Consider the following 14,798-nt stretch of genomic DNA (forward strand, 5'->3'; position numbering starts at 1 on the left):
CCAAAGCAAATCCAACTCAGGAAATCTCAGTTCAATTAATCATTATCATTTTCAGGGGGGGAGTAAATGTAAATAAACATTTAATATTATTGGCTTTATTTAGAGAAGAAGACCACCAGCTTTCAAGAGCCTAGCCAGAGTCCTGCTTTTTCAGATATTCCAATTTTAATTAGTGTATTCTTAGTTTATTGACAGATGTGTGGTGGTGTTTTGTGGCAATTGAAAATGTCACATGCATGTAGTATGTACTAATTTTTTTAAAAAGATTTATTTATTTATTTCTCTCCCCTTCCCACCCCAGTTGTCTGTTCTCTGTGTCTATTTGCTTCATGTTCTTTGTCCGCTTCTGTTGTCAGTGGCAGGGGAATCTGTGTTTCTTTTTGTTGCGTCATCTTGTTGTGTCAGCTCTCTGTGTGTACGGCACCATTCCTGGGCAGGCTGCACTTTCTTTCGCACTGGGCAGCTCTCCTTACGGAGATGTGCATGGGACTCCCCTTTGCGGGGTCACCCTTGCGTGGCAGAGCACTCCTTGCGCGCATCAGCGCTGCGCGTGGGCCAGCTGCACATGGGTCAAGGAAGCCCGGCGTTTGAACTATGGACCTCCCATGTGGTAAACAGACATCCTAATCACTAGGCCAAGTCCACTTCCCCCAATTTCTTTTTATAGTAGCACATTGCACAGCATATAAGCACTTCAAAAATATTTGCTGTATTATTTCATACTTTCGTATTTGTTGATTCACAAGTTTATTAAATTTCCTTTCTCTTTAAATATGTTTGCATAGAATTTGATGCTGTTATATAAAAATAATTCTTTTTCAGATTTTATTGCATTTCATGCTTCACTAAGCAGATACCAAAGTGTATATAGGGTAGAAGGGATTATAGCTGCACTAATTATTATGGTATGGCTCATACCCACAACACATTTAATTCTTTAAAGGATGGTCATTTAAAAAGATTTTAAATACAACTAACACAAGCATAAATTTTATATCTGTTAGTGAAAGACTATTTTTCTGAATTAGTCTAATTCTAGCAGGAAAATCAAAATTTAAAAAGACTATCAGAATTATATTTCCAATTTTTAGCATGAGAGTTGTTATCATTTTTATGGTATGAAAGTATTTCTTTTGAGGTACTACATCTTACAAGTTACTTTGTTATAGGTTTTTGACAGTATGGTTGAATTACATTAAGTAAAAGTAACCATTTGATGGGAGTAATATTGACACAATATTGAAGAAGCCAGAAGACTGTAGCTAGAAATCATTATTTCAACCAGTGTTTTTCTTTTTGTGTTAGAAATTCTAATGGAAAGAATTATCAAGGACAGGTGTTGGAAGTTTTCTCTTTTCTGATTGTGTTATCTTATTCTTGGAATTTTTAAAAGGTTTGGAAAATTTTAGGAAAAAGTTGAATTTTAACTGAGTTGTGTACCAAATCAGCTGTTTGTGATATCAGAATTGTGATGATTGTTATAAAAATCCAGCACCAGTATCCTGTACTTAAAATTGCAATAGAGAAAACAGAAAGTTGATACTAAAGTTTTTTTGTTGTTTTGTTTTCTTTCAGCATTGGTTTACTGAACTACCACCTGTACTAACATTTGAATTGTCAAGATTTGAATTCAATCAGACTTTGGGAAGACCAGAAAAAATTCATAACAAATTAGAATTTCCCCAAGTTTTATATCTGGACAGGTATTATTTTCTATCCAATATGACTTAGTTTTGAAACAGCTTAATAATAAAATGAAGTAGTATTGTGTTTGCAGGAAAAATTGCTTAAATTTCTTAGCATTAATCTTCACTTTTTATATACTGTAACTTATTATTTCTCAAGGAAAATAGTGTTCTCTTTGTGTTAGAAAAGCATAGATACTGGGAGTAATGCTATAAGGAAGTAAATAGGAATATTTCTATAATCTTAAAATTCTGCCAGAATTTTTAAAAATACTATTTTTTATTTAACATCTTATTAAAAATTTTGAACTGATCGTCTGTGGTGATGGCTAGATTTAATATGTTATATATATTATGTATAATATTGTAATCTAATATTGTATTCAGAATATTTGGAAATGCTAATAATTGCTGTTTTTTTATTTTCCTGACAGATATATGCACAGAAACAGAGAAATAACAAGGATTAAGAGGGAAGAGATCAAGAGATTGAAAGATTACCTCACAGTATTGCAGCAAAGATTAGAGAGGTATTTTATCTTTTGCAAAATTGACAAATGACTATTGAAAATCATATTTTGGTGATAATTTAGATCTTTAATTTTATATTAATTTGGGGCGATTCAAAATTCTAGGAGAAGTTCATCAATCTAGATTGATATTCTGCTTCAGTAGATTAATTTTGAATTTTGTGAGAAACTTTTAAAAAATCCATAGTAGGCTATGAAAGATTATTTTAGTGTTTAAAATTAATGTTCTTCTTTTCAACAGGTAATTCTCAGTGGTGCTAAGAACAGATATAAAATTAAACCAATCTCATATCAACATCTCTTGCATAAGGCTAAATAGTACTGTCAAGATTTCGATTAAACAAATGGCTTTTCTCTTTCTTAACCAGGAGATACAAAGTCAAATTTCTACCAAGGCCTTATGGAAGCTTTAAAAGTAGGGGAGCAGGTTGGGAGTAAGATGGGGGGTGGGTCCTGGAGAGCACATGCCTGTATACAGGGAGTTGCTGCCATCCATCGCAAGTCAGGTGATGCTGTGTGTGAATATGGTCTTACTATTGTCTGCAGCTTCTGATTGTTTCCAAAGAAGCCAAGATCCAGATTGTCATATTTTCTGCAGGTCAGCCAACAAAAGTCTAGTAGACTAAAATGTGACCTGAGTTATCTAAATTTGCAATCTCTGATCTAATCTCTGTTCTGTATTTTGATAGGAATTTGAGAATTAATAGCTTAAAACTTTTCTGCAAAAATGATCTTATTTCAATAATTTTTATTCTTAAAAGTATCTGTATCATATTGAGAAATAATCAGATAAAAGGTTGATCCATCTTGATCACTGAATCAGATGACAGGCTGAAAAATAAAATAGTCTCAGGAAATAGTCCTGTCAGCATTTTCATTTCCTATTAAATTTCAACTTATTGCAGCATTTAAAATTTGTACCAGTATATACACACATTCAGCCTCATTCATCTTTGGTTTCCTTGCTTTGGAGAACACTTAAGTCTTGAATGTATATTCAGTTTACCTTTTCCACTTGAAAGCAAAATCAAATTCATTGTTGAGGAAGATTTATTGAAGTATTTTCATCATGTTTTATGACAATTATTGAAAAAACAAAAACAAATGTGCTGTATATACAAATAAAAGCATTCATACATTTTATGGTTAACAGATATTTAAGCTATGGTTCGGGTCCTAAACGATTCCCCTTGGTAGATGTTCTGCAGTATGCATTGGAATTTGCCTCAAGTAAACCTGTTTGCACTTCTCCTGTTGATGATATTGACGCTAGTTCCCCACCTAGTGGTTCCATACCATCACAGACAATACCAAGGTAAAAAAGTTTTCTTGATGCAAGTGACAGTTGTGACCTATATTACATAATAATGTAATTGAGGCCTTTAAAGGTTTTATAATGTATGTTGTGATTTATTTTAAAGAACTCGTAAAAAGAAACGGTTTGCTTAGAAGATTGGATATCTTCTGGGCATTTCCTTATTGCATTATTTCAATAGTTTTTATGCTTGTAGTTTAAAATTTTCATTGTTTGTCTTTTGTTCAGGATTATATGTATTTTGGGAGTATGTAGGTAATATAAGTTTCAACCTTTTATGATCCATGAAAATAATACTGTTAAATTAGAATTTGTTTCTATAATGTAAGCTGGTAAGTATTAGTAAAAGGTCTTTAAATATCAGTGTACATAGACTGAATTCTTTAAAAAGCATATAAGCCATTTTTACTATAATGCCACAATTTCATCCTTATAATAATGTAGTTATATATTAAGAATCTTATTAGGATATTAGACCAAGGCACATATTTCTTTTTAAGATGCTTTCCTTTTGAAGTTTTATAAGCTAATTTATTGCTATTTTCCACAACCATCATCCAGAGTTTAAGTTTGAAATTTCAATAATAAATATTCTATACTTTGAAAACACAGCACAACAGAGCAACAGGGAACTCCTTCAGAACTTCCGAGCACATCACCTGCAGCAATTGCTGCCATATCTTCAAGATCAGTAATACACAAACCGTTCACTCAGTCCCGCGTACCTCCAGATTTGCCCATGCATCCAGCACCAAGGCACATAACTGAAGAAGAACTTTCTGTGCTAGAAAGCTGTTTACATCGCTGGAGAACAGAAATAGAAAATGACACGAGAGGTAAGAAGTTTCTCACAGCATAGTTACTGTCACTTCAGATGATGGATATGTATAATATTAAAATTGAGAAAGAAAATTTCCTTTGGATTTCTTATTTAATTATTATAAAATCTACTTTTTTTTTCCTTGAAAGGGTTTGACATAATCTCAGGCTTCCCATTTTTATGATGTTAGTATCAGATTCAGAGGGAATAAAAGATTTTACCAGAATTACTTAGCTGATTAATGACATAGCAGGTGGTCTGACTTTCTAGTTTAGTGCTCTAAATTTATACCAAACTGGTATTCACAGCTGCACCATTGGTGGAATGTCATACAGCATCATAGTTTGTACATATTATGTACTTCTCCTGGCATTTGCACAATAAAGAAACTCAGTGATTTAAAAAATATTCCTGTAGGCTTGAGAATTAGAAATGTGAATTGTAAATTTTAATTAGCTCTAACAGAGATTTCCAGATAGAATATAATATGAAATATAAGTGCAATGCCATTTTGTAATAAAGTTTTGAATGGCATACAGCAAAAGAAGAAACTTACGTTCAATGCTTTGTGTGTTGTCTATATGTGTTTATTTGTGTATTGATGTTAAGTTGCCATCTGTCTTTGTTTGAAAGGAACTCTCCTTTATTCTAAAATCATCTTTCTACTTTCTGTTGTTAAAATGTCCTTTTAAAAGAAAATGAAGTGATGTTACTATTTCATGGTAGATTTTATTATATTTTTCTCTTTCCTTGTCAAAATATGAATACTGTTGTCTCCCTCCCCAATTTTATCCTAATTTTGTTATCCATAAAAAAAGAAAAATTTAGGAATTACTGTTCCTAGACTACAATACTGATTGTTCAATTTTAGAAGACTAACAACTTTTTATAGACAATCAATATATAAGTAAAGCACAGTCCTAATTTATTAGGGGATTATTAGGGTGTGATGGTGACTATTTAACAATTAACATTAGTAACTGAAGATATAAAAGGTTTTTTAAAATATTTGAATTCATCCAACAAACACTTATTAAGTACATATGTTTACCAAATACTGTGCTAGAATTTGGATAATTTTTTGCTGGGCATGGCAGATTACATTTGTTTTTAAAAGATTACATTCAGAAGGGAAGAAAGTAGTAAACCCTTGACAGCCTGTGTCTTTCCTAAATTGGAAAATCACTGTCTTTTGAAATGATGCTCAATGCAATGTTTCTCCATTACAGTGATATGGCAGTATAGTGGGGTGAGGGCTAGGGGTAGGTTTAAAAGTAATTGCTTTTTCAATTTAAAAATAATTTGTTGAAGTATATCATCCATACATGAACTATAAAGAAACAATAAGTATAAAGTAAAAGTTGTGAACTTAAAATACAAACATACATGATATCATACATGGCTCCCATACATCACCCCACCACAAATACCTTGCATTTTTGTGAAACATTTGTAACAAATTATGAAAGAGCATGGTCAAATTATTACTAACTATAATCCAAATCTTGCATTTTTTTTTTATATGATAGACTTTTTAATATTTTTAAAAAGATACTTAGATTACATAAATATTACACAAAAAAATATGGGGATTCCCATATGCCTTACTTTCTACCCCTTGCACATTTTCCCAAATTAACAACATCCTTCATTAGTGTAGTACATTTATTACAATTGATGAACACATTTTGGAACATTGCCACTAATTGTGGATTATAGTTTCATTGTAGTTTACACTCTCTCAGGCTTCTAGAGAGTGCATAGTTTTCATCTTGTTTTGTATGTTGTATTAGTAGGTGGAGACCCACATAATTGAGCAGGAAGGTGTTGGACTCCCATCCTGCAGAGTCCTGCTGTAATCTCAGGTAGAGGAGCAGGAGTCTCTTGAGTGCATTGGCAGTGCCTAATAGGGGAGCACAGACTAGTATGTCAAGCCTCCAAGGTTGTTGCAAGTAACTATGTATCTTGTCCTTCAATGATTTAATCTTGGTGGTTACCATGGGTCCCGAGGGAAGAGGAGGAGAGAAATAGAATAGATGGAACATGGGTCATTTTTGGGGTGATGGAATTATTTTATATGATCTTGCGGTAATGGATACAGACCATGTTAAATTTCATCAAAATCTATAAAAGTGTATGGTCAAAATGTAAATGATAATGTAATCAACCATTGACCATGGTTAGTAGCAAGGTTTCAATATTTGAACATTAGTTGTAACAAATGTACCATCCACATGTAAAATGTTATTAATGGAGGAAAAGGGAAAAGAGAGGAGGTTGTTGGATATATGGGAATCTCCTATACTCTGTAAGTGACTTTTCTGTAACCTAAAGCTTCTTTGAGGCAAAATGAAAAAATTAAAATGCTAGGGGAATATTGGAAGAAAATATCACTGTATGTACAAGACAGCAGATCTTACAGTGATAAAAGGTATGCCAAAATTTTTTAATTTTGTATTTTTTTAATCTTTAGTTTCAAATTTTTAAAAAAAATTTGCATTCATTTTTAAAACTATCATTATCATTTCATTTTCTTATTAATTGTATTCATGTATTGTGTTGCCTTCAATTTTTGAAGAAGTTTCGATCACAGAAGGGTTACAATGGTGGCAGGGGAGGATGATTGGTGTGGGGTTTCAGAGATGGGTAATGCATGAGAGGAGGGTCACTTGGGGCATACCTATAAGGCATTTGAATGTGTTTAGATGTTCATGGGGCATTATCACAGTGAATGGAGAGTAACACAATAACCAAAAAAATAAAAGTAATTTATTTTGTAAAATAAACTATTTAAGTTTGTGGCTTAACTTATTTACTTAGGGAAGATTCTTTTAAAAAATATTACTCTCAGCCCTTGAATTCCAATTGACTTTGTTGAATGAGAGAAGAGGTGAAATTACAGGTAGCCTATCTCACATAAAGCTACTGTCCTTTTGTGGAAACATATGAAGACTGTGAGATCATCTCTTCTGCAGGAAGAATAGGTTGAGAACCGCCAATATATTATTATTTCTTTGTTTTCTTTTATTAGATCATACTTTTTAAAGGACAACTAGTAAATAAGAATTTGCCATATTTTAAAGACTCAATTTTTTAAAGACTCACATCCATATTTTTAAAGAGTCATTTTTTAAAAGAAGACTCACTTCATTCATTAGAGTAATTGAATTAAATGTCTGTTCCCCAACATTAAAGAATACTTTTAATTCTGATCTATTCTAATTTTGCAGTTTTTTCAGCATGATTTGCCATGTATGCTTTTGAGTATTATACTTAATATTTTCATATTTATTTAACTTTTGAAACTTATTATTCTGTTATTGAAATCCTCTTTCCTTTGACTACTTCTATGAAAGTTATGGAAGAGGTTCAAACTAAGGTGGTAACCTTGAGGAGGGAAAAAATGAATGAAAATGAAATTATCTTTGGAGACAACTGATGGATTTGGGTTATTGACACATAGTGAGAAAGAGGAAGGAATTAGGAATGATTCCCTTTTTAATGTTATTAGAAAATAAATCCATAGAACATACTTTGAATAAAAAGCAAACTGGTGGCCAAATAGGTCTCCACCTTCTGGCTATTTTAAGTTTGAGGAACTTTAGGTACATGCAAGGGATCTGGCTTTGGATAGGTAATACTATGGATCAGGAAAGAAAGTTCTCTAGATATTTGCTGCTCTCCTTTATCCCTGTTCATATTGACTGTTAGCATTATTTTTTTAATATAATTCTTTCAATTTTTTAAGAAGCTTTAGATTACATAAATATTACATAAAAATGTAAGGAATTCCCATATGCCTCACTCTCTCCCCCTCCCACACTTTCCCACATTAACAACATCCTTCATTAGTGTGATACATTGGTTACAATTGAACCGACTGAAGCATTGCTACTAACCGTGGACTACAGTTTACATGATAGGTTACGCTTTGTTCCGCACAATTTTGTAAGTTATGACAAAATATACAATGTCCTGTATCCATCACTGCAGTGTCATGCAGGACAAATCCAGTGTCCCGAAAATGCCCCATATTACACCTATTCTTCCTTTTCCCATCCCTCAGAACCTCTCTGGTGGCCACAGCCTTTATATCAATGATAAAAGTTCTTCGATTGCAAGGATAATAATGTCTATCATAGAATAACAGTAAGTCTACTTTAGTCCATTGTTCATTCTCCAGTCTTGAGGACTTGGGGATAGTGAGGCCCACTCTGCTTCTAATTGAGAGGGGGCTTGGATCCCATGGAACTGGTGGATGGAGCTATCGTGCTTACAATTTCAGACCCTCTCTGTTCCTTGGGATGGGCATTGTCTAGCATCATCTCTTTGTTTGTTGTGCTGGGTGAATCTGATGAATGGAGAGTAGGTATTGCAACTTTGCTGAAATTCAGGGCTCAACTGGCACATGGATGGACCAAAGATTTCAGTCTCTGGGACATATGTTTATCAAGTATAGTGCTAATTATAGGTTCAAATGAAAGAGGCAGAAGAGCGATGTGTAGAGAATCTATAGATGAGTCTAGCTCTGTTACACTGGGGAGCATATAGTCCAAAGTAGACCCATTGACAGGGTGGCGAATTCCTGAGCTGTCTGCCCTGCTTAATGTTTCTGGATATCTCCCGAGCCCTCAGGAGTCCTACTATTTGAGGAACTGTTTACTATGGCAGTCAATGCGAATCTGCTGAGACTTGCAAAAGTGTAACCTGTGGAATGACCACCCAACTACTTTGAAATCTCTTAGCCATAAAAACTCATTTGTATTTACTATTTCCTCCTTGGGGTCAAGGTCTCTGTTTCTCTTTATTGACCCTCTATTGAGATGTTCTGTCTAATGATGATAATGGTGCATTGAAGCCCCTCACTCTAATTGTAGAGGCATCTATTAGGTTGGTGCAAAAGTAATTGGGTTTTGCATTGTTGGAATTTGCCATTTGATATTGGAATGCATTCTTAAATAAATGTGGTTAAGTTATACTTCATTTTAATGTGTACTTCTCACTTTGTTTTTTTTGCTAATAACTTATTACTTGCTGTTTATTTTATATATATTTAGACTATGGAAATGATATTAGACAAAAAGCAAATTCAAGCAATTTTCTTATTTGAGTTCAAAATGGGTCATAAAGCAGTGGAGATAACTCACAAAATCAATGACTCATTTAGCCAGGAACTACTAGCAAACGTACAATGTAGTTGTGGTTCAAGAAGTTTTGCAAAGGGAACGAGAGCCTTGAAGATGAGGAGTGTAGTGTCTGGCCACCGAAGTTAACAATGACCAATTGAGAGCAGTCATTGAAGCTGATCTTATAACTACCCGAGAAGTTGCCAAAGAACTCAGCATTGACCATTCTATGGTTGTTTGGTATTTGAAGCAAATTGGAAAGGTGAAAAAGCTCGATAAGTGGGTGCCTCATGAGCTGACCAAAAATTTTAAAAATTGTCCTTTTGAAGTGTCATCTTCTCTTATTTTATGCAACAACAACCGTTTCTCGATTGGATTGTAACATTCAATGAAAAGTGGTTTTTATATAACAACAGGTGATGACCAGCTCAGTGGTTGGACCAAGAAGAAGCTCCAAAGCACTTCCCAAAGTCAAACTTGCACCAAAAAAGGTCATGGCGCTCTTTGGTGGTCTGCTGCCAGTCTGATCCACTACCGCTTTCTGAATCTCAGTGAAACTATTACAACTGAGAAGTATGTTCAGCAAATTGATGAGATGCACTGAAAACTGCAATGCCTCCAGCCGGCATTGGTGAACAGAAAGGGCCCAATTCTTCTCCACGCCAGTGCCTGACTGCGCTTGGCACAACCAGCACTTCAAAAGTTGAACGAATGGGGCTATGAAGTTTTGTCTCATCCGCCATTTTCACTTGACTTCTTGCCAACTGACTACCATTTTTTCAAGTGTCTCAACAACTTTTTGCAGGGAAAACACCTCCATAACCAGCAGGATGCAGAAAATGCTTTTACAAGAGTTAGTAGAATCCTGAAGTGTGGATTTTTATGCTACAGGAATAAACTAACTTATTTCTCATTGGCACAAATGTGTTGATTGTAATGGTTCCTGTTTTTATTAATAAAGATGTGTTTAAGCCTATTTATAATGATTTAAAATTCACAGTCCATAACCACAATTCCTTTTGCATCAACCTAAAATATCTCCACTTAGTTTTTCCAATGTTTGCCTCATGTATTTTGAGGTGCCCTAGTTAGATGAATAAATGTTTATGATTATTCTTTCTTCTTGATAGATTACCCCCTTCATTAATATATAGTGTCCTTCTTTGTCTCTTACAATAGTTTGGCATTTAAATCCTATTTTGTTCAGTATTAGTGTATCTACTTCAACCCTTTTAAAGTTATTGTTTGCATGTATAATCGTTTTCCAGCTATTCAGTTGTAGCCTCCTTGTGTCCCTGGGTCTAAGGTGAGTTTCTTGTAGACAGCATATAGATGGGTCATATTTCCTAATCCATTCTGCCAATCTGTGTCTCTTAATTGGAGAGTTTAATCCATTAACATTCTTTTTTTTTTTTTTACTGTGAAAGCATTACTTTAGCCATATATTTTTTAGGTTTATATATGTTATATGTTGTTTTTATTTCTTTTTATCATTTTAGTTATTCTTACCAATAATCTTCCTTCCTATACTCTCCTCCAACCCTCTTTGTCCTATGTTTTCCTTTCATCTTGCAGAACTCCCTTTAGTATTTCTTAAAGGGCAGATTTCTTGTTGGCAGACTTTCTTAATTTATCCGTTAATATTTTGAACTCTCCCTCATTTTTGAATGCCAGCTTTGCTGGATATGGAATCCTTGGCAGACAATTCTTTCTTTTAGCACTGTAACTATGTGATACCACTGCCTTCTTGCCTCCATGGTTTCAGATGAGAAATAAGCACTTAATCTTATATAGCTTGCCTTGTATATGATGAATATCTTTTCTCTTGCTGCTTTCTTGACTACTGTGACAATTGGATTAGTTTTTGTCTTACGGTATGCCTGTTAGGATTTATAGTGTTTGGGGTACACTGTGCTTCCTGGATATGTATGTCCATGTCCCCCAATTGGGAAGTTTTCAGCTATTCCTCTAACACTCCTTCTGTTCCCTTTCCCTTTTCTTCTCCCTCTGAGATGCCTATAATGCCTATGTTTATGCCTTTCATGTTGTCATTCAAATCCCTAATTCCCTGGTAAATTTTTTATTTTTCTCTTTTCTACTGTCTGTGTGATTTCAGATGTACTCTCTTCAACATCTCTGATTCTTTCCTCTTCCTGTTCAAATCTGCTGTTATGTGCTTCCAGTGTATTTTTGACTTCTTGCATTGTGCCTTTTATCACCATCGTATCTGTTTTCTTTTTGTGTATGTTTACAGGTTTTTCAGTATGTTACCCCAGTGTCTACTTAATATCCTTTATCTTTTTCTTCATTTTAAGTTGATTCATGATATTTATTTGGACACCCTTAATTAGTTGTCCCATGTTCTGCATTTCCTCCTGTTTTTTAGTTTGTTTGTTAGATTGGGCTGTGTCTTCCTGTTTCTTGGTATGACTTGTAATTTTTTGTTGATTTCTAGGCATCTGTTTATCTTGATGTGCTTATTCAGTTGTTTGACTTCTCTTTCTACTCTAGGGTTTTATTTTGTTTTTTCTTTGTGTGGGGTAAGGTTCCTTTTTGATACTTGGTTTCTCTTATTCTGTATCTTTGCATTTGTCTTTATTCCCTTAGGAAAAAAAAAATATTAAGACCCAAGGAAAGGAAAGAGATAAGAGAAAAAGAATAATAGTTTTTAAAAAATATAGAAGAGTAACTATACAATAACTAGGAAACTAAATATGTAATACATTGAAAAATCAAAAAAATACAAAGGAATAAGAATAAAAAAGGTAGAATAGAAAAAAATGAATTAAGAAACAACATAAAAAAAATAGGATGAATTAATAGGCTGGAGAGACAAGAAGAGAATAAAAGGGGAAGCAGGGGGGAGAGAAAGAAAAAAATGAAGACCAGATAAGAGATGTAATGAAAAAAACAAAGTCCGAAGATAGAAAAATAGAGGAAGAAAAGAGATAAGTTTAAAAAATAAGTAAAAGAAAGGGGAAAATACAACAAAGAAGAAACAAGGAAGCTGGTGTGACTCAAACGATTGGACTCCCACCTACCACATGGGAAGTTCCTGGTTCAGTTCCCGGTGCCTTCTTTAAGAAGACAGCTGGTGCCAGACACGGCAAGCTGACGCAACAAGATGACACAGCAAGAGGCACAAAAAGAAAAACGTGTGGCACAAGCAGGAAACAGAAGTGATTCAAGCAATCAGATACCTCCCTCCTATGTTGTATGTCCCAGGTTCAGTTTCTGGTACCTCCTAAAGAAACAAGACAAACAGACATAGCAAGTGCAAACCACAACAGGGTGGGAAGAAATAAGTAAAATAAATCTTAAAAAAAAAAAAAAAAGCAAACAAAACAACAAAGTAACAATTCAGGGAAAACAGCCTTCCTTCTTAGGCCCCTAGGGATCTTCTCAGGCTGCTGGTGCTTATCAATTCATCACCCTGCAGCCTGCCCTTCACAGGTGATATACCCAGTTTTAGCAAATAAAATAAAGGAAAAAGGAAAAAAAAATGATTAAAATTTTAAAAAATACAAATCCAAAACACCGATACAAAACAGAATCTCAGTCTGCACGTTCCCTATCATAAGGTGCTGTGTTCCTGATAAGCCAGTGTATCATTCCCTGGATCCCTTCTCTTAGGAGGTACCAGGACTTGGACCAGGGACCTTCTACATGCAAGGCAGGAATTCTACAGGTTTAGTAGGCTTCTGAAAGCTTATCTGGCTCTTGCCACCCCTGTTTCCCTCAGGGGGGTTGGACTTCTAACAGTTTTCAGGGGCCAGGCTGTTAGTTGCCGGTCTCTCGGTCTCTGTCCGCTCCCGGACCTAGTTCCTCTCCCAGGGCGGCTGGATGTGACAGCCTGCCTGAGCACTGTCCCGTCTGCCTCTCCCTGGGGCTACCTCAGTGCTGGTTCAGCTCCTCCTCGATATTCAAAGGGAGCTCAGGTGGCCAAACCCACTCTTCACCCTCCGCCAGACCCCTTTTCCTCCCAGGGAGAATACCCTCTCAGCTATCTGGTGAAAACCAGGGTATTTACAGAGACTATTTGACTTGAGGGCGGGCTTGCACATGGGCCATTTCCAGCCACAGGGGTGAGCAACTCAGAGTTTTCCCTTAGCCTTTGTCTCTTTGTCCACTCCTTACTGGACAATGCCCTGCGGCCTCCTGTTCTGTAGATTCCCAAAGCAGCTCCCTTGGGTAGGTTTTTGCCCTTTCTTTGCGAGAGAGTTGAGCAATGCCTACCTGAATTGATACCATTTTACCAGAAGTTCTCAGCATTATTTTTTAAACTATTGTCTAATATATCCATGGTATTGGCTGTATTGTAATTTATTTAAGTAATTTCTATATGCAATGCAAATAATGCTGACCTATATACATATTTATATACTTCTGTGAGTATGTTGTATTCTCAAATGTTCCATTTCTTGTTCAAAATGTGTATATTTTAAATTTCAGCTACTATTGTCAGATTGCCCTCCAAAAACATTGAGCCAGTTTACATTCCCACTAACCGTTTGAAAGAGCCTGTATCCCAGTATCCTTCTCAGTCCTAGAAGCTTTTTAATCTGTGGCAGCCTAATATAGTTGGGAAAAAAAGGTATCCTACTTCCTTAATTTTAATTATGGGTGAAATTGAGCATTTATATTTTTGTGTAAATTTCTTGCTTGTGGTATTTGCCCATTGTTATTTTGAGTCATTTGTCTTTTTCTTATTGCTTGATAGAAATGTTTACTACATTATAGATATTATGCTGCAGATATTATTTTTCGAATTTTTTCATTTGGTATTTGACTTTCTTTCAATTGACTTTTGCTTGTTTCTTTTGTTTTATAATGTAGATTTTCTTTCCATTCCTGATTGGATTTTCTATTATGTTTAGAAAGTCCTCTTTTCACTCTAAGATTACTAATATTTTCTTGTTGTTCTGTAACAGTTTCTTCCTGGTTCTTTCTAAAAGCTTCATAGTATGGTATGGTTATATTATAATTTAACCATTTCTTTGTTGACAGATGTTTAGATTATCTCCAGTTAATTCCTATGAAAAATATAGATGAACATCCTTGTTTCTCAGTAATTTTGTAAAAAAATACTAGGTGATAGGATTCCCATAATTTTATTTCAGTTCTGACTAAGTGAATTTTTGCTCATTCTCATATATGTTCATGATCTGTGGTGAAGTTATGTAAAATTCTGTTTAATATCAGTATGTAAAGTCTAGGAATTTTCACTGAAGCCTTGCTTTTGAAAAAGTTACATTTTATTGGCTGTGTACCTTTTCTAGATGAATCGTATGTATTTTGTTATCGTTTTTAATTAAGCCTTAG

The 14,798-nt window shown here is 34.6% G+C and overlaps 1 protein-coding gene across 8 annotated transcripts in view; it reads left to right on the forward strand.

Annotated features, from left to right (window-relative positions):
• Positions 1–14,798, forward strand: part of USP25 (ubiquitin specific peptidase 25) — a 164,568-nt gene that overhangs the window by 101,860 nt on the left and 47,910 nt on the right. For 7 of the 8 annotated variants that reach the window (XM_012526815.4, XM_004462644.4, XM_012526814.4 and 4 more), the window contains 4 exons: positions 1,576–1,703; positions 2,120–2,215; positions 3,369–3,530; positions 4,143–4,366. In XM_012526815.4, the coding sequence (XP_012382269.1) occupies positions 1,576–1,703; positions 2,120–2,215; positions 3,369–3,530; positions 4,143–4,366 (610 nt within the window). The remainder of the gene's footprint in view (positions 1–1,575; positions 1,704–2,119; positions 2,216–3,368; positions 3,531–4,142; positions 4,367–14,798) is intronic. The other variant, XM_058296107.2, reaches the window with a different exon arrangement.

The sequence above is a fragment of the Dasypus novemcinctus genome, chromosome 4 (genome assembly GCF_030445035.2).
Source record: "Dasypus novemcinctus isolate mDasNov1 chromosome 4, mDasNov1.1.hap2, whole genome shotgun sequence".
Classification (NCBI taxonomy): Eukaryota; Metazoa; Chordata; class Mammalia; order Cingulata; family Dasypodidae; genus Dasypus; species Dasypus novemcinctus.